At 39.9% G+C, this 27,250-nt stretch overlaps 1 protein-coding gene across 1 annotated transcript; it reads right to left on the reverse strand.

Annotated features, from left to right (window-relative positions):
• On the reverse strand, nucleotides 17,961-24,739 carry LOC109840078. The gene is made up of 4 exons (XM_020408577.1): nucleotides 24,418-24,739; nucleotides 24,247-24,323; nucleotides 19,171-19,282; nucleotides 17,961-18,245 (listed from the first exon to the last, which is right to left on the reverse strand). Exons 1-4 carry the CDS (start codon nucleotides 24,693-24,695, stop codon nucleotides 18,116-18,118), a joined length of 597 nt encoding a protein of 198 aa, XP_020264166.1. The 5' UTR covers nucleotides 24,696-24,739; the 3' UTR covers nucleotides 17,961-18,115.

Consider the following 27,250-nt stretch of genomic DNA (forward strand, 5'->3'; position numbering starts at 1 on the left):
TTACCGGAGATGTGAAAAGGAGTATAACCAGATACTTTATCGGATGGGACCTTGGGAGCATCGTCAAAAGTGGTGATGTCATCTATGGAATCATGCTCTTCATCATCTTCACCACCACCTGACATGTTGCCAACGTCAGCATCCTCATCGTCTCTATCTTCGTCAGCCGCACCACCAATCGAGGAGCCTTCATAATCAACTCGCTCCTCATCATCCTGAGCCGCTGAACGTTCCGGAAGATCTGTTCTAGCAGCTGGTTTATTCATAAGTCCCGTTGTAAGACTAGGAATTAAATCACCAGCTTGTGACATTAATGCTGAAGGAGAAGGAGGTGGATTCTCTTCAAGACCCCCTGGTTCTAAGGCCGGAGACTTGGGAAGGTCCATCGCCGGAGCAGACTCTGCATCTGCAGCCATTAATTCATCCTCTTCGCCCTCAGGAGGATGGTAAGAAGAAGCTTCGCTCGATAAAGCTGGGCCATGAGAACGAAGTCCAGCTCTATGTGGCAGGCCTGCAATAGACGATTCCTGTTGTTCTTCATTTACAGCAGCTTTGATGGCCTCAACCATCAACTTGGATTTTTGTTGGCCTTTGGGGGGAGAATCCACCAGCAGTTTCCGACGGATCTGCTTGTCATACTTGCCGGCTTCATCTACAGAAAGTTTTCTTTTCCCCGCTGCTCTCATTGTGGGAGGATCAACCACTCGTTGCTCTTCCCCTGGAGCAGGCTCAGCTATCTGTTCCTCTTCCTGCCCAGCAGGATGATTCTCAATGGATAGGAACTCGTCGATCCCTCTCAAGCGGGAGGTTTTAGACCCCTTCCTTAAATTATATATATGCCTAATGTCTTTCAGGCAAGATGTATTCAAGTTGTAATTGGGAGTCTGAGAAGAGGCGTTATACCAATTACAGAAGCTTATAGAGGTATAGGAGTTAGCAGTTTTGTGGGGAAGCTTGAAGACGGCCTTGGTACAACCTACTACAAAATAATACTAGGCCCTGGCTCCTTCATATAAGTTGGCTATAACTGAGAGTTGAGGACGAGAGTTCCCGATATACAACTGATTATACCCAAATTGGCGAGCGAACCTATAGGGTTGGTAAGGCTCGATGAAACAGTGGACGCCTTGTCGGAAGATCAGGTAGCCTGGCCTGATGGAAAGAAGCCAATGGAAAACACCCCCGCTCAGCTGAGTGAATCCATTAGGACCTGCCGTATCCTGATATTCTGCTCCATAGATGCCGCCCTCAAAATCAGGGAAACAGCGGTAGATGTGGAAATGGGTGTCTCGCGCTAAGATTTGGCGAATTTTAACCATGTACCCCCCTTCCCACTTCGCAGACTCTAGTCGCTGCACAAATGGGATGAATGAGTCTCCCGGGGGAGAGGCTGCACTCATCAAAGGAGGACAGTGAAGCACGTACCAAGCCATCAAATAGGTATATGGCATTGGCACCCTAGGATTGGGAGTTTTGAAAGTCTTGTGACCCTCAGACTCCACCTCTGTAACACCAACGAAGTAAGAGGCCAACTCCCACAGTCCATACTGCAAACAACCCACCATAGCGCTGAGGAGGCTCACAGGTCTCCCATGTGTTAAAAGGACAGTCGGGTAGACCACCTCAATAGCAAGGGCATCAACCGGCCTGGTAGGAACGACGCAACGCTTGAGCCACAACATCAAGAATCCAGCCAGCAACGCCGCGTCGGAAATTGGAATCAGAGCTTGATAATGGAAACTCTCAAACTCCGTATGAGCCGGGAAAACATCTTCCTTGGCCTCATTGGTGTAGTGGGAGGTAACGTCGTCAATTCGAGCCTGAACTTCCTCCAAAGTACTGACAGGCAATCGGGTCACAGAGCCTCCATTAGTGGTCAAGTCCTGGAATAAATATTCCGCCCAAGACACTTGTTTAATACCGCTTCCTCGGACCCCCCTCAGCTGCATGCAGATATGGAAGTGACACATGACTTCCCAAAGAGTTGCATAAATTTCGGGGCTGGCCTTAAGTTCCGCAGATCCCGGAACAAATTCTTCATATGGTAAATCCCCGAGAATAAGACCTGAGACTTCGTGCATCTCGTGAAGAGCGAAGCCTAACTCCCCCACAGGGGTGAAGAAAGTGCAAGTCTCAGGACTATACTTCTCCAGTATGGAAAAGAAGTGAAAGTGACTCTGGATAATCCCGAACTGAGTAGCCCGTACAGGAACCTGCAATCTAGCTCGAGCAAGAGGGACTTCCAACTCTTTCAAGACAAACTTGGTCATCTGGGTCCACCATCCCGTCACCGGAGAATGGACCCAGCCAGGAGTTCTGAATCCTTGCGCGGGGAATTCTCCTTTCTTTTCCACAAACCTCTTGACGAAGGTATTTGCCGGACTGGGCACTTCGCCGAGTGGATATTCCTTGGCAAATAGACCCGGCCGTAAAGCAGTCACTTGTCGGTTATAACTAACTGTGCGGACCCCATGAAAAGTCAGAGTTCCGAGGGCGACCCCATCCTGATCCTTAACCAGGGGCCAATCCATACGCCTTGGGACAGAAGCACACTGGAAATAAGATATGGGGAACATCCTCTCCATATTGGGCAAGAAAAGGTTGCGGTCCCTAACTTTCCGCAGCCACTTGTAGTTCCCATCGTAAGCAATGCTTGCTTTGAAGTCAACGAAGTCCCCGAAGAGGTATCCAGGTTTGACTATTGGCTTACGGCTTGGGCTTTCAAGTCGAGCGTCCGTAACCAATGTCCCAAGAGTGTCAGGAGAAGCTTGGGTAATTAATTCTATGCGACTCTTCTCCCTAATTCGGAAAACTGGGAGTTCTTGGCGCGAGCTGAAGGTCATGTTCATGTCCGCACCACCTTCATGTCCAAAATGGTGGCGAAAAGGAAGAGGTTCATTGGTATAGTGCACTGCAAAAGGACGAAAAAAGTTAGACAACTCCAAATCAAAGCTCAGACGCGAAGGTCGACTCCCGCGTCAAACAAGATCAGACGCGAAGGTCGAACGCCGCGTCAGACAAGATCAGACGCGAAGGTCGAACCCCGCGTCAGATAAGCTCAGACGCGAAGGTCGAACCCCGCGTCAGATAAGCTCGAACGCGAAGGTCGAACCCCGCGTCAGATAAGCTTGGACGCGAAGGTCGAACCTAGCGTCAAAAATCTCAGACGCGCAGGTCGACCCCCGCGTCAAGAATCTGAGACGTGGAGACTGAACCCCTCGTCAAAAAAAATTAAATGACGGAGTCCAGCCCCGCGCTATTGAAACGAGTTTCCTCGTTGATTTCAAGATTAGAACTCGCCGAAGCAAGTTTAATGACCACGGAGGTAAACGGCGTGAAGTTAATTAGATTAAACTTCGCCGGATATGGGATCGATTCTCATTCTCTTGGGTATGGCAGGGAATGCCTGTTTTCTTCGTCTCTTGAGCGGAAATCAATGTATTAATTTTGCTCTCGAGATTTTTAATTAGCGGCGCCGCCGGTCGGCACCGACGGTGCAGATCCTCGAGCCACGGCGGCATCAGGCTTGGAAGCGACGTCGGACTTGGAGGACTTCTTGGGTGCCATGGGATCTCGTCGGAGAAGATGAGCAGTTGCCGCCGGAGAAGAAAACGAAATTTTTTCGTTAAATTTTCAAGAAGAGTCGAATGACTCTTGATTTGACCTTCAGCGGTCTATTTATAGATAGCTGTGAGCTGTCAAATCGTAACAGACGGGATTCGAGGTCAGAATCCCACCTAAACTCGACCGTCGCGTTCGAGTTGGTTGAGCTTCCAAACGCGAGGTTCAACCACGCGTTTAAATTCTCCAACGCAGGGCTCACCCACGCGTTCTAATCCTCAAATGCAGAAAGTATCTCCGCGTTTGGACCGCTATGATAGCAGCTTTTTGACTACCAAGGCTACGACACGGCCTCCAGATGAGTAAAAGAAGAGCTAACAACAATCATCAAGGCGATCAAAGCCGGGAAGAAACAGACGACTCCACTGGGGAGTCTATTGGAAAAGTACAGATAGATTACAATTAACAACATTGAAGTCATCTGGCTCGATCAGACGTAGTGAGCAATCGATCTACTAAATTTTGGGATCCAAAGTATTCCGAAAATTCGTCCCAGTCAACCGCGAACTTTCGAAAACTTTGGAGGGGGTTCTGTAGGCTGTCTAAAAATCACAATGGATAGCTGATCCCTATCAAGCTTCTACGATGGAGGTCACAATCAGATGGCTGTCTAATCACTATATTCGCAATCCTACAATCGCTACAAACACGACCTCATTTCTGAGATGATTGATCTTGATGGTTGCGACAACAACATGACTAATATTATATTAGCAACTGTTAGAGATGCTGATGAACAGTGCAATGATTTCAGAAATAAAAGGTTGGACGTAGTTGGTGAGTTGCTTGGTAGAGAGCTGTGGCAAATATTCATCTAAAAACACTATGGATGTTGATTCCCGTCAAGTTCCTACAACGAAAGCTACAATCAAATAGCTTTCGCGCCGACAATCGAAAGTTAGTGAGTTCCTTGGTAGAGAGTTGTGGGCAAATATTCATCTTCAAAACACTATGGATGTTGATTCCCGTCAAGCTCCCACAACGAAAGCTACAATCAAATAGCTTTCGGGTCGACAATCGAAAGCGGCAAATAGAGGACTTTTTACATAGATCGAGAAGAGTTACAATTCAACGATACTTCCGACAACTGATGAAAACCCTATTCAGCAGTCTTCACATTCTACAGTGAAAGTTACAATCTGACGACTTTCACACCCCACAACAGCTAAAGCTAGGATTACTGAACAACGGTCCTCGCAACGCTTCACAGAAGAAGTTACAAGTCAAAAAGCTCCTTCTGAAACGCAGATGTCATCCCCGCGTTACAATTCTGGAAATGCAGGCGACCCCCGTGTTTCCAAGTCACCCTCGCGTTCGTAGGGGTCCAACCAACACCGACCCCCGCGTTTCCAAGCCACAGACCAAACGTGAGCGACCCTCGCGTTCGTAGGGGTCCAGCCAACACCGACCCCCGCGTTTCTAAGCTACAACAAATCAAAACGCGAGCGACCCTCGCGTTCATCAATGTTCAGCCAACACCCAACTTCGCGTCTCAATTTTAAGACACGAAGTCGGGTTCTGAACGCCAGATTGGGCGTTTGACTCGTTCAAACACGAGTCGAACGGTTTCAAAACTGTTTTCCCATGATCTGAGGAAATCACACCCACTTAGGAGCGGGTTTAGAGGGCAGTTACAACCTCTTATCCACCTATAAAATCTCAACAAACTCAACTGAGTTAGGGGGCTGGCTTTTTGGAACGGAAGAGTTAGCAGCAGGGGCGAATTCTAGAGGATCTCAACCACTCGGTTCGGTGATTCAACAACAGCAGCATTAAAATCCCTGGAGATAGGATTTTTGAATCAAGTCAGAAGATCAAATCTGAGAAGATTCTTCAACAACAGAATATCAGCTTGGTCATTAACCGAATTTTCGGTTCTAACAACTCTATTAACAGAGTTCTAACTCGTTCAGAGTTCTTAAACTCGTTGAAGAGTTACTTATAAAACTTTCTACAGAAGTTCATCGTTCCCACGAGAAAAAAAGACGGTCGGATCGTCAACGGAGAGCAAATTCGACGCGAGCAATCGAAGGAGGCATTCCATCGCTACCGAGAAGAACCTAGTTTTAAACAAAGGAGGGAATCAAATTCGTTCTCTTCTCTTTTGTAATCAAATTGTAATCAGAAACAAAGGAATACAAATCAATTTTCTTTGTTCTTTTCTTTGCAATTTTCCCTGACGACTCTCATATTTTTAATGAGCCAAGATGAAGATTACAAGGTGACGGTCTTTGCAACGCTTTAGCAAAAAAGACTACAAATTGACAGTCTCTTCAAATCCAAACGCAGAGCTCACCTCTGCGTCCCAGATTCAAAACGCATAGCTCGTGGCCGCGTTCCAAACTCCCAGAAGCAAAACGCAGAGGTCCTCCCTGCATTATCACCTCAAAATCTAGAGTTCATGGACTCAAAACGCAGAGTTCGCAAAGAACCCAACTCTGCATCCTAGACTCAAAACATAGAGTTCATGCAGAGCTCAACTCTGCGTCTCAGGCCCAAAACGCAGAGTTCATTTTTACACAATGCGACCTGTGCGTTCAGCCACCAAAATAGGCCTAACTCTGCGTTTCAAGTCTAAAACGCAGAGTTCAGACCCTGAACGCTATTTTTCAGCGTTTGACTCGTTCAAAACACGAATTGAACGGTTTCAAAACCATTTTTCCCACGATTTGGGGACCTATTTAAGGGGACGGTTACAGCCCATTCAGCCCCACTTAGGAGCGAATTAAGGGGGCGGTTACACCCCTTAATCTCCTATAAATAGGGGTAAACTCAACTGAGTTCTGGCTAGATTTTTGGATCTGGGACTTGGCAGCAAAGGGGGAATTTCTTGGAGCAGAAAGGGCCTAAAGAGATCGGCATCATTCTCCAACGGAGATCATCTTCAACATCAGCAACGAGGAGCTTGTCCTTGGCTTACAAACCGATTTCGGTTAAATCAACTCTTTCATAGAGTTTCAAACTCGTTCAGAGTTATCAACTCATCAAGAGTTTCAAACTTGCCACGCAAGTTCTCCACAACATCAAATCGTGAGGAGGAGATACCGTTCCAGCGAATCAAGACGTGCGAATCGTCAACGGAGAGCAAACTCGACGCGAGCATTCAAGGAAGGCACTCCATCGCCATCGTGAAGAACCCATAATTAAACAAAGAGGAGAATTCAAATCAATTCTCCTCTCTTTTGTAATCGGGAATTCAAACTGTAACTAAGATCGAGAGAATCTAAACCAAATTTTTCTTTCATTTTTTTTACCTCAAATTTTCTACAAACAGCCGCCCCTATCCTTAGGCAGTTAAGGCCTTTGCCTTGGGCCTCTTTCTGGGTAGGCCCACCCACCCACAACTCTTTAAGTCCCTTACACAACCAAAACCCTAACTGTTATGCACAGCGAAAATTTCGGCAGCACTTCGACAGCACAACAAGAGAGTAGATCTCAACTAAATCCCTGTTTCACAAAAGAAACAAGAACCGAAAGCAAAATATCTTAACAAAGTGAGATATCAGCTCTTCCTCTCATCAGTTCTAGGACTGACCTGTCGAGGGAACCTACAAGCTATTACAAATCACGGCAAGAACACAAAATTAACGTGGTTCGGCAAATTGCCTACGTCCACGGGGTAAGGAAGGGGGAGATCTACTACTAGAGAGGGAGAATACAAATAGGGTTTATAATCACACAAGATCTCACAATCTAAACCCTCACACAATCTCTCAAACCTCTCACAATTTCTCTCTTAAAGGGATGCACAAAACTAAAAAAACTGCCAAGACTCTGCTGTTTTTCTCCTGTTGCACGCAGCCCAAAAAGAACTCTGTCACTTTTCCCTTTGCACAAACCCCACTTTGCACCTGCGCCTCTGTTCTCTTAGTAGCCGACTTTTCTTAGCCGACTTTTCCCTTGCACACAGTCTGCCAATTTACCTCCTTGCACAAAACCTAGGATCAGATCTCTGTTCCTATTTATAGCCGACCCGCCCATGAGAAAACGCGTTCAACGTGTTATGACGAGATGCATGTGGCCCCCACACAGAGAAAAATCGTGTTCGTGAACGCGTAACCAAACTTCACACACATGGGTGGGCCTCCACGTGTTCACAATTCTCCACATCGGTGAAGTTTTTCCAAAACTGAGCCGACACCAAAAATAGCCAAATATCTCACTTGTTGTGTCCAGTACGCCGTGAAGTTAATTCACGATAACAGACTCAATCCACAACAAGCCGGGAACTCGAACTATAGTCCAAACAATCTCACCACTATTAACTAATCCAAACCGGCTGCATCGTAAAGACTGCCTACGTATTCTCTTGCCTAAAGAATCAAGCCTCACGTAGTTCACCTAAATGGCCGCGAACGACCTCAATCTAATAGAAGAGTTCGCAACCCTTCTCTAATATCATCAACTCTGCGGCTAATAGCACCTCCAATGGCCTCAAACACCTCCACCTGAGGTGAACCAATGACCATATCCAAACTGCATCTATCACCTGCACTCAAAACGATCAACCTATCATCTGCATCCGAAACAACATGATTCCCAATCTGTGTCACATCAGCTAGAATCTCAAATGATGTAGTATGATCTGGAGTCTCCATCCAAAGTGGAGTAGCATCTCTCTTCACCCGTTGCGATGTCCCAAGGATCTGATCACCACTCTCTACCTACCGAGAGTCAAACGTGACATATCTGCTCAGAACAAAGTCAGAAGCCAATATCTGATAATCAAACACGCCTCTGATTCCCAAATATGCTATCGGATCAAATCTCACATCTACGATGTGACCAAGTGTTGAGTAGCCAAACATCTGACGCAACCCAAAATCTGAAGCAGCTACACCAGATCCAAAATCTCTACATGCAGCAGTCGGCAACCTATGCATAAGATGGCCCAAACATGTCGTAGCCCGCACACTAATGCCAATGCTCGGCATCAAACGCCGATCCTCCTCTAGCAAGGAACAACTCCCCAAATCTTCCATCTCATCACGTCGCCTTAAAGTTTCCACGCCAATTAAGTGTCTCCTATTGCCGTGAGCTCGGCACAAACGCAAGAAAGAACCCCTACCATAAACAGAACGCCGGGTTACCTTTTTACCAACACACTTCCTCCATCTGTTGCGAGCTTCTAGGACTTCACACCAACGAGACTTGGTTGCAACCCACTAATACCTAGAACATTCCCCAACTGCGGAAACTACATACCTATTACCTCCCAATGATGCTTCTTTGGAAGGCCCCCGAATGCCTGAATGAACACCCCTCAGAAGACCCCTCGAATGATGGATAGAAGTGCCAAACTCCACCTCGGTCTTCTTTCTCATACCAATGGGTTCACAAATTTTCAAACTGCAGGCCAAAGCACTCCTCAATAACCTATGCACGGTATTACCAATAAAAAAACCCAGCATCAAACAACGCCACAGTCTAGCCGAATCTGAAGAAGTCGTCATCTCCCTATCAATTGCCGTACTTCCAAGCAAATAATACAAATTGCTCCTTCTGACGCTTTTCATCATAATCATGGACTCCAATGTGACCTTCAAATGTGCATCCACCAAGGTCACCCTATAGTCTGCTGCCTCCAAAGTTCCAAGTGAAATGATGTTCATCTTCAATTGTGGAATGAACCTCACTTCATCCAACTCCCGAATCATCCCGTCACTCATCTTAATCCGAACGGTACCAATACCACCAATAGAGCATGCATGTCCATTACCCATGAACACAACATCCTCTCTTTCCAACTTCTAAAAGCTAGAGAACCAATCCCTCCTAGGACAAATGTGGTAAGAAGCACCCGAATCTAACATTCACTCTGTAGAGTTGGCAACACAAATTGACAGTAGTGCAGACAACGAATAGCTTGAAAAAAATCCGAGTCCGAATTGTTGCTACTAGTCTTGACAACATTCACCTCTGAAGCTTGTACAACTTTTCCCTTATTCTTCTCGTCTCGATCTAACTTTGGGTATTCAGCTTTTCAATGTCCATCCTCTTTACAAAAAGCACACTAATTTCTACGAATCCCACGATGTGCACCTCTAAACTGCGACCTCCTGCTTCGGTTTGAACCACGGCCTTGAACTACTATTAATGCATCTCCCGATGCCTTCTCAGAGGACTCATCAACACTCTTCCTTAACTCATAATTCACCAACGCTGAGGTCACCTCCTTATAGCTAACAGTAGTTCTTCCATTAATCATAGTGAGAACAAAGGTATCATAATCATCCTCAGGCAACGAACACAAAAGTAGCATCGCCTTATCTTCATCCTCAACCATGATATCCACATTGGCCATGTCTGAAAGTAGCTTCGTGAAGTTGTTAACATGCTCCCTGATGGAAACTCACATCTTCATCTCGAACTGGTAAAACCTCTTCTTCAAGTGAAACCGATTCTCAATGCTCTTAGTAAGATACTTTTCATTGAGTGTTTCCCACATCTTCTTCGCCGACGTCTCGTTCATCACATCATAAATAAGATCCAACGTCAAGCATGACCGAATAACTCCACACGCTCTACTATTCATCTTCTTCCAAACCTTTTCTTCCATATCAGCAGGTTTCTCTTGCAACTCAAGAGCTCTTCCAAGTTTTGAGCGTCCAACGCATCCATCACCTGGCACCTCCACAAACCGAAATTGATCTTGTCATCAAACTTCGGAACATCGATCTTCATGTTATTGATGCTCAAACTATGTATCGTTTTCGTAAGAGACAATCCTGATGTGCTAGCTTCACCCATGTTGTCGATCTAACTATTCAAATAGGAATCCTTCAGCGAATCATTCAAACAAGCCTCAAGCCAAACCCGAAGCTCTGATACTACTTGTTGTGCATAGCGTAAATTTCGGCAGCACTTCGGCAACACAACAAGAGAGTAGATCTCAACTAAATCCATGTTTCTCAAAGGAAACAAGAACCGAAAGCAAAATATCTTAACAAAGTGAGATATCAGCTCTTCCTCTCATTAGTTCTAGGACTGACCTGTCGAGGGAACCTACAAGCTATTACAAATCACGACAAGAACACAAATTTAACGTGGTTCGGCAAATTGCCTTCGTCCACAGGGCAAGAAAGGGGGAGATCTACTACTAGAGAGGGAGAATACAAATAGGGTTTATAATCACACAAGATCTCACAATCTAAACTCTCATACAATCTCTCAAACCTCTCACAATTTCTCTCTCAAAGGGATGCACAAAACTAAAAAAAACTGCCAAGACTCTGCTGTTTTTCTCCTGTTGCACGCACCCCAAAAAGAACTCTGCCGTGTTTTCCCTTTGCACGAACCCCACTTTGCACATGCGCCTCTGTTCTCTTAGTACCCGACTTTTCTTAGCCGACTTTTCCCTTGCACGCAGTCTACCAATTTACCTCCTTGCACAAAACCTAGGATCAGATCTCTGTTCCTATTTATAGCCAACCCACCCATGAGAAAACGCGTTCAACGCGTTATCACGAGACGCATGTGGCCCCCACACGGAGAAAAAATTGCGTTCGTGAACGCGTAACCAAACTTCACACACGTGGGTGGGCCTCCACGTGTTCACACTAACCCTATTTTCTTTCCCTCTTTCTCCCACTCCCTCCCGCCGCCTCCTCTCCCAAACATCAAACGCTCGACTCTCCAGTCTCCCCCATGCTCTTCCTACCAATCCTACTCCCGTCAGCGGCACTGCTAAGTTCTTCCTACTCCCGCCGCTAGTCACCTCCGCTCCCACCGCCAGCCGCCTCCAAATCTCCGATCCCGCTTGGCTCCTCCGCCGCTAGTCACCTCCGCTCCCACCGCCAGCCGCCTCCAAATCTCCGATCCCGCTTGGCTCCTTCTCTCGCGGAATCATCGCCTCCGAATCTCCGGTTCTATTTTTCTAACTAAAGCTATTTAATTTTCTTCATCATTTATTCATATTAATTTTATGCTTAATCAGAGATATTGTAGATATATATTGAAAGCTTTTTAGCCTTTTTATTTGCTATTTTATATTTTGAAAGCATGCTTAATAAAAAATATGAAAGTGGTTGTCAAAAATTGAAACAAAGAAAAAGAGTTGAAAAATTAATTCGATCTCAACAAGGAGCTCTTGATAAATTTATTTTTAGTAATAAAGATAATGTTACATCAACTTCAACAGAAGAAGAAAGAATAGATGAATCATTACTTGAGAATGAATTAGAAGAATATGTTGAGAATTTAGGACAAAATAATGATATTAACGATAATAATATTCAAGAAGAAAGAGCTAGTACTCCTAATTTTAATGAAGAATATAAAGAAAATTCACATGAGGGCCAAGAAAAAATTTAGAGATGAATGAGATATCAAATTCAATTCTTATCAATATTTATGATCCTAGACAATGGAAGAAAAAATTTAGAGATGAATGAGATATCAAATTCAATTCTTATCAATATTTATGATCCTAGACAATGGAAATGTATTGATCAAGATATCAAATTCAATTCTTATCAATATTTATGATCCTAGACAATGGAAATGTATTGATCAAAATTTTATAAATCTAATAGTTGTAAAAGGTCCAATTAAATATGAAGAAGTAGATTTTTCCTAAAGATGAAAATAATAGACACTTTTCTACATCATATTACATACAAAAATTGTCAAATAGAGAAAAACATGAAAGAATGTGGTTAGTTTACTCAAAAGATTTAGATAGAGTTTATTGGTTTTTTTTGCAAATTATTTAGTTTAAAATCTAGTATAAGTCAATTAGTTAACGAATGTACTAGAGATTGGAAAAATCTTGGATATAAAATTAAAAAGCATGAAACAAGTCATGAACATATCACTAATATGTGTAAATGGGTGGATTTAGAAGATTACAAAAAATAAGACAATAGATAAAAACATTCAAGAACAAATTAATAAAGAAAAAGAACACTGGAAAAACGTTTTGCTAAGACTTATTGCTATAGTAAAACATCTATCAAAAAATAATCTTGCATTTCAAGGAACAAAAGAAAAGATATATGAAAAAAATGATGGAAACTTTTTAAGCTTAGTTGAAATGATAGCGGAATTTGATCTCATAATGCAAGAAAATGTTAAACGTATTCAAGAAGGTGAAATTCAAAATCATTATCTTAGTAATAAAATGCAAAATGAACTAATAGAGTTGCTAGCTTCTGAAATTAAAAAAATAATCATTAAAAAATAAAAGAAGCAAAATATTTTTCAGTTATCCTTGATTGTACCCCAGATGCAAGTCATCAAGAATAAATGACTTATTTTAAGATGTGTTGTTACTTCAAAAAGTCCAATAAAGATTGAAGAATACTTTTTAGAGTTTTTAAAAGTAGATAGTACTTTGGGAAAAGGCATTTTTGACGATCTTTTAAATATTTTGAAAAAAATATATATGAACTTAATGTTAAAGAAATAAGAGGGAAAGGTTATGATAATGGATCTAATATGAAAGGAAAACACAATAGAGTACAAAAGATGCTATTAGATATAAATCCTAGAGCATTCTACACACCATGTGGTTGTTATAATTTAAATTTAGTCTTATGTGATATAGCTAATTCATGTTATAGAGCTATTTCTTTTTTAGAGTGTTGTAACATATACACTCATTGTTTGCTTCCTCTACTAAACGATGGAAAATTTTAGAGGATAATGGATGCAAGTTATCTGTTAAATCTTTATCTCAAACTAGATGGAAAAGTCGGATTGAAAGTGTTAAAGCAATAAAATTTCAAGCTTCAAATATAAGAGATGCTTTGATTCAATTAGCAAAAATTAGTGAAGATTCAAAGATAAAAAGTGAAGCTAATAGTTTAGCAACTTATGAGATTGAAAATTTTGAATTCTTATTAGCTATGAATATTTGGTATGACATATTGTTTGTTGTTAATTCAGTTAGTAAAATCTTACAATCTAAAGATATGCATATTGATATTGCCATAGTTCAATTAAAGGGTCTTATTGTATATTTAAAAAATTATAGACAAAATGGTTTTATGTTTGATTTGAATTCAACTAAAGAACTTGCTAATGAAATGAACGTACAACCTATATTTCGTGAAAAACGTAAAATTCATAGAAAAAACAATTTGATAAAAATATTGGTACTGAAACAATATTTAACGTTGAAGAATATTTTCGTATTGAATATTTCTTATACATAGTTGATAAATCGCTTGGCTCAATTAAAAGTAGGTTTGAACAATTTAAAACGTATGAATTGTTTTTGGTTTTTTGTTTGATTTCAAAAAAATAAAAGCTTTAGATGATATTGAATTGAAAGAATATTGTCTTAAACTCGAAAATGCACTAAAACATGATGAACATTTAGATATTAATGGACTTGATTTGTTTTCAGAATTGAGAGTGCTTAGGAAAATTTTTAAAGTAGAGATTAATAGTCCAATTGAAATGTTGAACTATATAAAGTGGTTAGATTCTTTTCCAAATACTTGTATTGCTCATCGTGTATTATTGACTATACCCGTAACAGATGCATCCGCTGAAAGAAGTTTTTCAAAATTAAAATTACTAAAATCTTATTTAAGATTGACCATGTTACAAGATAGATTGAATGGTTTAGCAATATTATCTATCGAAAATAATATGTTCGAAAATATTGAATATGAAACGTTAATTAGTAATTTTGCAGCTCAAAAGGTAAGAACAATGAGAGAAAATCTATTATAAGTTATATCACTTAGGTCTATCTAATATTTCGACTTGGGCCCCAAAATTCCTAGGTACGACCCTACAAAGGGAAAAAAACACGGACATAAGGTCTGAAAGCCATAAATCAGATGCTCTTCAATCCTTCTAAATACATAAAAGTAAACAGAGAGAACGATTAAGAATGAAAATAGTTGAAGAACAAGAAAAGAGAACCTGTAATGACTTTGTTGTAGAATCTACCCTTTTATACTTATAGGAGGATCCAAAAAGTCACTATTTATGCTACAACACATGCTACAGTAACTTCAACAGTAAATAACATTATTGTGCTGTGAACAATAAATAACCCTAGATTTACTGTGGCATGAATAGTAAATCCTCAGCATTAAATTACTGTATCATAAACAATAACTCAAATCTGGCAATATAAATTTGAAATTACCGTTTATGCTACAGTATTTTACTGTATTATAAATAGTAAATCAAATCAAATGTATTAAAACTTAGATTCTCCTCTTAGTATAAAGGAATACATATGATTTCTAAATTAAATGTATTAAAATTTTTATCCTCTTTTAAATATAAAGAAATAGATATGATTTCTAATTTTAAATATATGATAATTAAATTAAGTGTATTAAAATTTAAAAAAAGATAAGTTTAAAATACAATACTTAAAAAAATAGAGGGTTTGCACGGGAGCACGTATAGAATTCTAAAGAGGAAAATTGGGGAAGACCGTGAGTGGACCCTCTTCCTCTTTATCACTTATAAAATATGAGTCCCACTAGGGGCACACCATGAACCACACTCTCAACCACACCCCTACACTCTCTATAGTGCTAGTGGGTCATGCATAATATTTTTTTAAAAATATCATGCATGGCCCACTAGCACTATAGAGAGTGTTAGGGTATGGTTGAGAGTGTGGTTCATGGTGTGCCTCTAGCATTATTTATAAAATATTTACAGACTTACAGCTTGCAGTTACAAGTTCACATGATAAATTGGTGGGACCCGCATAGCAAATTGGACCAAGTGTCTCACCTGCATACACTAGTGGGCCCGAAGTGAGACACAAGTCCTCACGTGCGTAGGTTGGTGGGCCCGCGGAGAGTAAGCTGTAGTCGGCCGGTTTCATGATAAAACCCGACGCAAAAAAATATTTAACCGAGCTGAACATAAGCTACTGCTAGAACCGAACCGCCCAAAATCCGGCGTTCGGTCGGTTTGATCGGTTCAAACCGTAGCCCGCTCCCCACTAAAAAATATTGAAGTTGACGTTAAATCATTGTTGCTATTTTCAATTTTCGTCTTTCAACTGTATATATTTGTTTAACTCATCCCCTAGTTATAAGTAGTCTCCCGTAAATAACAATAATAATATCAAACTGAAGTAATAAGCACTCAACTTATAAGTCCTATCTCGCAAAGATTGAACAAGGGTTAAGGTTGACATTTTGTTGAAAAAGAGGTTAACTCATTTAACCCTCATAAATCCCAATCTCGCCAAGTAATGTGGTTTTCCTACGACTACCTTATCCAAACATTCAAAAGACAGGATTTACTTAATCCCAGTTAAACTCGTTAAACTATTTGGTTCTAAGCCAGGTTTTTGCTTTCAGTCTTAATCCATAGTCAAGCAAAACCTAAAATAATTTTCAGCCCCGCTCGCACTTTAAATTCATAGATAAACGAATAAATCCTAAAAAGCAAGTTTAATATGATGCAAGTAAATTTTTTTTGCCTCGTTTTACCTTTTAATAAGGACATAACGATCTAGTCTTCTCAAATATTTCGACTTCCCCTCTGATCCTCATCAAGAAGACTGTTAACCTCCTTCGCTTCTGGTCAAGGGCCTCCACCTCCAAGAAGTCGCTCAAGATGAAGAAGCTCATACGTTCGTCTGGTCTCCAAGACATTCTTGAATCAAGTGCTGACAACTCTATGCCCTGACCTGCTGATAGTATTCCCGTTTTTTGTATATGCACAACAGTTTGGTTAGTTTTGCAACTCTATGCCCTGACCTGCTGATAGTATTCCCGTTTTTTGTATATGCACAACAGTTTGGTTAGTTTTTCTTTTTTGCATTTTCTTGTTTTTGTAGTATTCCCGTTTTTTGTATATGCACAACAGTTTGGTTAGTTTTTCTTTTTTGCATTTTCTTGTTTTTGAGCTTTAGTTGGTTGTTTTTTTGGTTTTTTTCTGAAGACATCTTCTAATGAATGGGCTCTTCTCTCCATCTCAGATACGACGCCTCATTCATAAGAAGATATCTTCTTTTGTAATCGGATTTTTGGGTTTCGTTTATATATTCTGATAGGGAAATGCCCTATTTTTCTTATAAAAAAAATAGTGGTAACTAGCAAAAACTTATCCTTCATTTATTCTACATATTAGGGAGAAGAAGCACATGAGAAAACTGGAACTGGTTAATGGAATTTTGTGTATCACAGAAGAAGAGCTGATAAAGACAACAGAAGATATCAAAGAAAGGTGGCTGCAAGCTCTCTAAAAAAAGGGGTCCTCTTCTATGGACCATGGTGTTTGTGCAAAAATAAGAAGCATCATTCCTTTTTTTGATAAAAATGATATAAAAAGTGCCGGCAAAATTAACTTGGTGAAGATTGGTTTATGGTAGAAGAACAAATCCAACTTCAAATTGTAGGTTAGAAAAATAGTACTAAAAGGCTCAGAGGATTCACCATCCCAACAGAGGGTACGTAGCCTGCAATCGCTACACCGGATGAGTACGACTTTTTTAAGGAAATTACAGAGGAGCAAGTTGCGGCAAGATGAAAACTGCTCAAAGGAAGACCATCAAGTATGCTGAGATGTAAAAAAAAAAAAAAAAAAAAAAATCTGTTGGGTTATCGCAAAAATGTCTAGACCATCTCAACATATCATTATTTGAAGATGTAAAAAAAAAAAAAAAAAAAAAAAATCTGTTGGGTTATCGCAAAAATGTCTAGACCATCTCAACATATCATTATTTGAAGGCGTTTACAACCAGCTACATGGAGGTATTATGATCGATGGGAGGAAAGCAAGATAGAAGAAAACTCTGCCAGTGGAGGTGCACAAATTAGAGAGGTTACGACATATGAAAATTATCTGGTCATGCTACAACACATGCTACATGATAAAAGAATGAGAGAACTGATTGAGATGGTTTGATTATAATTTGTAGACAGACAAGAGTGGTGCACCCTGTAGGATATCAGACACGACAACCTTCCAAAATAAAGACAAATGGACAGCCATATATGTATCTTTTCTAGAAGAATACGGTGTTGGGTAGTTATTCACATGCCGAAAAGCTAAAATAGCTGAATGATCTGCAGACCATGCATTAAGTTTTTGTCAAGCGTAACAAAACATAACGTACTACGTATGAATGATTTTGAGGTGAATAACGGCTCATGTAAGTGGGGGAAAAGGATGAAAACACGCATCACATGCAGGCACATGAAATAACAGTTATGTTGAAAGCGCAATAAATAACTGGCATGATGGTCCAGCGTATGAATGATTTGCACCATTGAACATGGTTACTATGTTAAATGCATTTGGGTGGGGAAAAAAATCATGTGTTTGAAAACCCTTAACCAACGCCCTTTAGTAGTTGGAAGTTGGAAAATAGATTACTTTCACATGTCTAAACTATTAGATAATAATGGCAATTATCTGCAGGAATTGCTTAACCATTAATCAGATAAGCTTAGCTACCAAAAAAAATTAGCTCACAGGAAGTTTGTAATGAAATGGTACCAAACAACTCTACAAGAATCTGAGAGAACAGTTTTCACTGAAGGTTCACAAAAGGGGATCAATAACCAACATACACTGCAGCATTAACCACGTAGCAGTCGTCATTTTTATCTCCCATCGCCTCCAAACATACGCCACTTGAGCATATCATTCCTCCGTCCATCACTTCAAAACTAACAATCTGGCCACTACAGCAACAGAACCAACAAAAACACAAAAAAGAGCAGTAAGGTAACCAACTATTGGATGTGCCTTAATTGACTATAATTTCACATACAATCTTAATCTCTTGTGCAGACACTGCTGATCATACGAGTAACTTGAATCCAAGATTCTTGTTAAAAAAGGCGATCAGAATTGGAATTTTGTTCATCAAGAACTTTCTCAGTGAGGTATGAAGAAGATATTAATTATAAGCAGTGGGAGACGACTGTGTCTGTTTGACTTTATGACATGCAACCTAAGCTTTGCCAATTTTATCCTAAAAATGTTACTGAATTATAGAAAAATCATTTCTCGATTAATTCCTCAAGTTTTCTCTTCACATATATCATTGGAATAATGATATACCTTTTCCATGAAATTGAACTTACTCTAACCATTAATATATCTAATAAATGAAGTCAATTAAGTGTTTGATATAATCCTTCTGGAATTTTTTTTTTTGAACAAAGACAGAAGCTCACGAGGAACGTCATGAGCAATTCCCCCAGCCTTTTTAACGTAAATCACATTCAAAGACGCAAAGGACACAAGTCGACAACAAAATTTCTACGACAATGATCTTTATAAGCAAAAAGGATCAAGGACAAGAAAGTTTGGGTGCTTCAATTATCTGACTGAATCTTGTTAGAATACTACGAGTTGAACAGAATTCTTGACACAAATAGAATGAACATTCTAATCAGATGTATCATGAAGTATCAGGTGTTAAGCAAATCAAATAAGCTGAAGCAAACTTAAATTCGGAGTTGAATTGCAGCTTATAAAGGAAATCAAGTATTTAATTCAGCTCGATTGCTGTCCTTGTTTCTATCTGGTTAGCTTTCTTCTTCATTAGCTTAGCAAAAGATGGAAACGAAAAGGTTAGCGTGGAATGAATATGAAACTCACTATGGAAAGACTGACTTCACCCTCTCAACGTCAAGGAGTTGCTGAGTAGACCGAGGAACACCTAGCTTGATCTGGAGTTTCATGTTCTCATAAGAAACACCAGGTATGGACCCTGTAACATCCAAATTTGACTGTATTCAGTTATCATATTCTCACTCAAGTAAATAGAACCAAGTACTCAACAACTTAAATTAAACAAACTCTAGTCGAAGACTCAACAATCCAGTCCAAAACCAATTATTATCCTAATCAGTGGATTGTAAACGTGGGGGCCACCACGTTCTCAATGCGGAGCAGCAAAACCGTGTGAAAGGCACGAGCTGGCAGCAAAACCGAAATCGTGTGTAAGGCTATCACAAGCACGAGAGCGGAAGGCTACCACAAACGCGTTTTCAACGCAAGGGGACCACATCCACACACACGGCTAGGGCCACATCGCTATAAATAGGGTTCCTATTTTTAGTCTAGGGTTTTGTGCAAGCGTAGGCAGAGGGGAAATCACTGTGCAAGGAGAAAAGTCGTCCGCTCTTTTGTGAAGAAAAAGGCGATTTTGTGCAGTTGTTTTTCAATGAGATATTTGTGTGAGATCTGAGAGCTTGTTTGAGGGTTTAAGTTGTGTGATTGTAAACCCTATTTGTATTCTCTCTAATTGTAAATCTCCCTCCTCCTTGCCCCGTGGACGTAGGCTATTTGTCGAACCACGTAAAATTAGTTCGTCTTGTTGTTTGTGTGAATTGTAATAGCTTATTTAGGTTCCCTCGACAGGTCAGTCCTAGAACTGATGAGAGGAAGAGCTAATATCTTACTTTGTTGAGAAATTTTATTTTTGGTTCTTGTTTCCTTGGTGAAACGATAATTCTTATTGCAATCTTACTATCTTGTTGTGCTGTCGAGGTGCTGCCAAAATTTTCGCTGCGCACAACAAATGGTATCAGAGTCCAGATTTTAGATCTAGGGTTTTAGAATTAGATGGAGGAAGACTCTTGTGTGAATCTTGGTTCTTGGAGTTTTAGGCTTCGGTGGAGATAGCATTAGGAGTTGTCGTTGGAGATTTCGCTTTCCTCGTGTGGACAAGAGATCTATTTGGAATCCGATCTATGGTTCAGTTGAATAATTCTTAATTTCTATCAAAGTTTGATTCTTTCTCTACAACTTGGAGTTAGTTTACAATGGAAGGTGAAAGCAGCAAGTCGATAGCGATTACAGTTCAAGTTGGTTTTCAGAACATCAAAATTAGTGTGGTAAATTATGACGGTAAAATTAACTTTGGTTTGTGGATGAGCGACGTACATGATGCGCTTAATGCTCAGAACTTGGAGGAGACCATCATGGTCCACGAGACACCACCAAAATATGAAGAGACGATATGGGAAAATATGAATAAGAACGCTTGTGGGGTGATCAGCTCCTGTTTGGAGCAGGAACTGAAGTATGATGTGATTGGGATGACGTCTGCGATGAAGATGTAGGAAATTCTCAATAATAAGTACCTTACGAAGAGTGTTGAGAACATGTTGCATTTGCTGCGTAGGTTTTTCAGATTCCAGATGTCCAAAGAAACCTCGCTTGTGGCTCATGTGAACAACTATACGAAGTTGTCGGATTTGACGAATGTTGATGAGAAAATTTCGGATGAGTACAAAGCTATTATCATATTGGGCTCCTTACCGGATGAGGAGTATGACACATTTGTGCTCACTTTGTTGAACGGAAGATCTTCTATCAGCTATAGTAAAGTTATTAATGCATTGACGAATTATAATTTGAGGAGGAAGGACAATAAGACTTCTCGTGCTAGTGTACTTCAGACGAGATCTTGTCGACGAGAGGTAGAAGCCCATATCTGAAAGGTGGTAATAGAGGGAGGTTAAAGTCAAGAAGCCGCCATCAATTAGCAAAGAACCAATGTGCATTCTGCAAGGAGCAGAGACATTGGAAGAGAAGCTGTCCGAAGCTCAAGGAGAAGTAGAATGGCAAGAAAAAAGGGCCCGAAGACCAATGAGGTGAATGCGAAAGGCGATGATTCCGATGATTCGAGCTTTTCTCTACTGATTACTCCAGAGGTGAACCACTTGGATGCATCAGATTGGATGATTGGTTCCGGTGCTATCTATCATGTGACCCCTAGACGAGATTGGTTTGCATCTTTTGAGAAGCTCGATGGGGGAGTTGTAGTCATGGGAAATGATCAGTCCTGTAGCATTTGTGGGATAGGTACTGTGAGGATTTAGATGCACGATGGAGTAGTCCGTGAATTGAAAGAGGTGAGATTTGTTTCTCAGCTAAAGAAGAATCTTATTTCTGTTGTAGCTTTAAAGACAAAAGGATTCAATGTGACCTTTGAATATGCTGTAACAAAGGTTACTAAGAGATTTTTGGTGATGACGAAGGGAGTCCGTAGTCGAAATTTGTATTATCTGAAGGGGAGCACCGAGATTGGCCAGGTAACTTCAGCTATTTCAAAGACGGACATGAGCAGACTTTGACATTATAGGTTGGGGTACACATGAGAGAAGTCACTGCAGACTTTGTGCAAGCATGGGCTATTGAAGGGAGCCAAGAGTGATAAAATAGAGTTCTGTGAGCACTGTGTACTCGATAAAAAGACGAAGGTGAAGTTCGGGATAATCATTAATAGGACGAGAAGCATTCTAGACTACATGCACACAGATGTTTGGAGTCTCACCAAAACTGCATCATTTGGTGGTCGATATTGGTTAGTCACGTTCGTAGATGAGTATTCTAGGCGTTGTTGGGTGTACACCATGACGAAGAAGAGTGAAGTCCTAGATCAAGACTGAGAGAAAGATCAAGACGTTACGATTCGACAATAACGACGAATACACTTTAGACCCCTTTCAGCAGCTAAGTCGTGATGAGGGCATAGAGAGACACTTCACAGTTAGTCATACACCACAGCAGAATGGAGTGACAGAGAGGCTGAATCGGTCTTTACTGGGGAAGGTCCGATGCTTATTGGCGCATAGTGGTTTGGAGAAGATCTTTTGGTCTGATGCACTTACATATGCGAGCCACCTCATTAATAGGCTGTCTTCAACTGCGATTGAGGGGAAAACCCCTATGGAGATGTAGTCGGGAGAGACAGCACATGACTATGACCAGCTCAAGGTATTTGGTTGCCCTGCATATTATCATGTTAGAACTGATAAATTAGAACATCGAACTAGGAAAACCATATTTGTAGGATTCAAGCGTGGTGTTAAGGGATACAAGCTTTGGGATCCAGTTGATAAGAAGATTGTGCTGAGTAGGGATGTCGCATTCGATGATGCTTCTATCTTGAAGCTTCCCAGCTCTTATCAGGTGAAGAGCGACCCGACAGAGGAGATATCGCAGGTGATGGGATCGATGCAGCTTCACAGTATCCAGATGGTGCAGTATCCACTAGAGTGTCGACTGAGGTGACGCCAGGTGAGCACGACGATAACACGGAGGATACGGGTACTGATGTGCAGGATCAGGGACCGACGGCTCAGATTCAGGATTCTATTACGGTTCGGAGACAGAGGAGACATACGAATGTCAGCACGGTATACCGATATAGTAATTGCATATGCACTTCCGGTGGAGAGTATCGATGATTTGGTACCCACTACATTCAGAGAGGTCGAGCAGAGTTCGAAGGCTGATTCATGGCAGATAGCTATGCAGAAGAAGGAGTCTCTTCACAAGAATGATACGTGAGAGCTTGTTGAGCTTCCAAAGGGGCAAAAAAGCAATTGGTTGCAAGTGGGTATACACGAAGAAGGAGGGCATTGAAGGCACTCCATTGAGGTTCAAGGCTAGGTTGGTTGCGAAGGGCTATGTACAAGAGGAAGGAATAGATTATAATGAGGTTTTCTCTCCAGTGGTAAAACATTCTTCGATTCGTATTTTGCTAGCTTCGATGGCACAGTATGATTTGGAGTTAGATCAATTGGATGTGAAGACGATATTTCTTCATGGTGATCTTGATGAAGAAATATATATGACTCAGACATTGGGATTCCGAGCTGTAAAAAAAGAAAAATTGGTTTGCAGATTGAAAAAATCGCTATACGATTTGAAGCAGTCTCCTCGATAATGGTATAGGCGATTCGATCAGTGGATTGTAAACGTGGGGGCCACCACGTTCTCAATGCGGAGCAGCAAAACCGCGTGAAAGGCACGAGCTGGCAGCAAAACCGAAACCGCGTGAAAGGCTATCACGAGCACGAGAGCGGAAGACTACCACAGACGCGTTTTCAACGCAGGGGTACCACATCCATACACACGGCTAGGGCCACATCGCTATAAATAGGGTTCTTATTTTTAGCCTAGGGTTTTGTGCAAGCACAAGCAGAGGAGAAATCGTTGTGCAAGGAGAAAAGTCGACCACTCTTTTGTGAAGAAAAATACGATTTGTGCAGTTGTTTTTCAGGGAGATATTTGTGTGAGATCTGAGAGCTTGTTTGATTGTGTGATTGTAAACCCTATTTGTATTATCTATAATAGTAGATCTCCCTCCCTCCTTGCCCCGTGGACCTAGGCTATTTGCTGAACCACGTAAAATTAGTTTGTCTCGTTGTTTGTATGATTTGTAATAGCTTATTTAGGTTCCCTCGACAGGTCAGTCCTAAAACTGATGAGATGAAGAGCCGATATCTCACTTTGTTAAGATATTTTGTTTTTGATTCTTGTTTCATTGGTGAAACGAGAATTCCTATTGTGATCTTACTATCTTGTTGTGCCGCGGTGCTGCCGAAATTTCCACTACGCACAACATGGATATCAATACATGAAACCAAATTCCACATAGAATTTGAAATTCCACAGCTACATACCACCAAAGCCATCAAACTCCAAAACTATAATTAAGAAATATTAAATCAGCATTAAAAAAACACAAACTAGTGGCAAATTCTCTCAAAACACTCTAATGTATAAATAATCCCCAAGAAATAACAAAATTAGGCCACCATAGTCCATTTTCTCTGCATTTCCCTTTTTAGGGGAAAATTCTAACATTTCTAACAGGAAAAAGATCAAACAGCTAATAAATGGGTATTACCCAATTGATCAGAGACCAACATATACCTCTTCGAAAAGCTGGGATAGAATTTGAAGAGATGGCACCTTTGCATGCTCGCATAGCCGCAACAGTAATATCTTGTCTGATATTTAATCAAATCAAGAGAAAAAAAAATTCTAAATTAGAACACATATATAGGAATGTAACAAAATAAGAGAAAATAAAAAGAAACAGACCCATGTTGATCGTATCCGACGCCCATCTCAACAAAGAGAAGCTTCATTTGATGGATCTGTTCTTGTCCTGATGCTTCTGCTGCTGCCTCTTTGCCCTCCATCTTCTCTGTTGTTGCTGATGATGGAGCGAGCCTTGTACTATTATTGAGTTTTCTTTTGGAAATTGGTGGTGGAAGTGATTGAATCTGGTTATTGATGTTTATATGAAAGCTGGGATTGGAATTAACAGACGAGAAAAGGGAGGAGGAACGGAGGAGAGAGCAGCAGGCAGCAGCCATCCTTTGCTCATTTCCAGACTGAACAATTGAATAGCATCAAACTAAGGCCCATTCTGTAAAACGTTAAACTAGATAGCCAAGATTTTTGGCCCAGTTAAAATTTGGGCTGTGTCAGAAGCCACAATGAGCTACGTAGGTTTTTTTATGAGCTTTGCTATATGCACCCAAAGAAAAATTCTTTAAGGACCCAAAATATAGGACCAATAGAGGGGACAAGTGAGATGTCCCCCTCCTATTGGATAATGAGTTGGTCATCATTAATGATGGCCAACTCATTATCCAATAGGAGGGGGACACCTCACTTGTCCCCACTATTGGTCCCATATTTTGGGTCCCTGTAGCAAAGCTCGCACCCAAAATATGGGACTAACAGTGGAACATTTGAGGTGTCTCATTCCTATTGCATAATGAACTGGTCATAATTAATGATGATCAGCTCATTATGTAATATGAGGGGGACATATCACATGTCTCCATGTTAATCCACTATTTTGAGTTATTGAGAAATTTTTCTTTTTTTATTCATGCGGTTACTTTATTATTATTATTATTATTTGACCCAAAGATTACGGGACCAACCATAAGGCCATTTGTGTTATTTTCTTGAGATTCTAACTAAAATTCATGAGTATCATAAATATATATCACATGTCTCTTGATTGATGTCATGATTTTTGGATTCAAAATTAATTTCTCTATTAATGTTGCTCTTACTAACATATTTGGATCTCAACTAGAAAAAAGGGTATATTTAGATCTCACAATAACGTATATCTTTCTGCGGATTTAGATCTTCTTTATTGTTAAAAGCTATTTGAGATAACATGACATTGTTTTACAACTGCCAATTATTCAATGAATGGTTATGATCCACTATAAACTTTTATACTTATTATACCCATGTATTGTATTCATTTATATTTCATATTATAATTATTAACTAAATAATTAACAATTGAAATAAAAATTAGTAGTCTCTTTTACATTTTCTTGGTATTGGAGAGGATCCAAAAAAAATTTCTAACCACTATTAAATACATATACTTTTAAAATTGAAAAGCCTAGGAAAGTCAGGCGTCAGTCACACTTAAGCGCTAGAACTGTTAATTATGTTATTATTTTCACGAGTCACAATTTAGCAAGAGTACCTAGAAAACAAATCAAAATGAAGTCCAATGTGATTAAATAAATTATAATTACTTCCGGTCAAAATTATTTCTTAAAATTATTAATGTTAAGCCTTAGGAGGCCATCAATGACGTCTATTGACATATAACTGCTGGTGCTTCGGTCCAGATACGGCTCGAATATGGTACTTATCATATTCATATCCGTTTATATATCATGGATACAGATGCAGATATAGCTCAGTAAGAAAAATTTATATCATATCTATAAAAATCGGATACGGATACAAATAAGGATATAAATGCCAATATATAAACATATATATGTGTGGATACAGAAAGGATATGAGAAAACTAGATAATATTAACAAAAATTAAAGTTCATGTGATACAAATGAGTTCATTAATATGTTCGTTAAATTTGAAAATCTAAGATTTGACATCTTGATCGTAAAAGTTAACATCAAATCCATTAATCTAAAAATCAAAACTATTGCAACAGTATGATCAATATGTATTCAAATATTTCGGATACAGTTCTGGATATTTCACTACAAAACTATATATGCAATCTGTTGGGTCCTTTTGTTTTGATGATCATTAACAAACAATTTACAACTAATGTTGTTTGTCTAGTGTTTATATTTTGTATTTATTCTAGGCAAATAATATGTTGGAGGATGGATGATATTGAGCATTCACGATCATATCCAATGGAGGTTGGCGGAAATAGTGGAGTGAAGCAATGCAATTCATGTTGAAGATCCAAGTTCAAGCTTCATTCGTAAAGTGTACCAAGTTGAGCTACAATGAAGATCTATCAAGCTTGGGTAATTTAGTTTTAGGTTTATACCTGTGTGTAGATATTTTAAGCTCATATTAATCACGCACATGTATTTGTTGATTTTATCAAAATATAGGTGTTTTTGATAAAATATTGTTTTATTAGTTTATAAACTTTAATATCAGTTTGTACATATTTTATTAAGTCTATAAAATCGGTTTATAGAGTTTTAAAATATGGTTTAGTCAAAATGTCAAAACAAGTGTGTTTACATTTACATGTTTTGGACTATTTTGAAAAATGAAGAGTTTTCTCATTTGGACTATTTTTGTAACATGTGTATTATCATGTTTACAATCATTTCCCAAAGTTTTATATTTTTTAGAATTTATTTACTATTTTTAAAAGCAGTTTAAGAATCAGATTTCTGCTTTAAACAAGCTATACACTTGTTATCAGTCGACTGATCAGTCGACTGATGCAATCAGTCGACCGAACAGTCGACTGATGAAAGTGCCCATAGTTGCCAAAAGTTTCTGTTTTGTTTTGGTCGACTGACCAATATTGATGAGGTCATCAGTCGACTGATAAGGTCCGCCAGTCGACTGATGAGCTAGAAAACGCCTCTAACGGTCAGCTCATCA

Source organism: Asparagus officinalis, chromosome 5 (assembly GCF_001876935.1).
Source record: "Asparagus officinalis chromosome 5, Aspof.V1, whole genome shotgun sequence".
In the NCBI taxonomy this organism is placed as follows: domain Eukaryota; kingdom Viridiplantae; phylum Streptophyta; class Magnoliopsida; order Asparagales; family Asparagaceae; genus Asparagus; species Asparagus officinalis.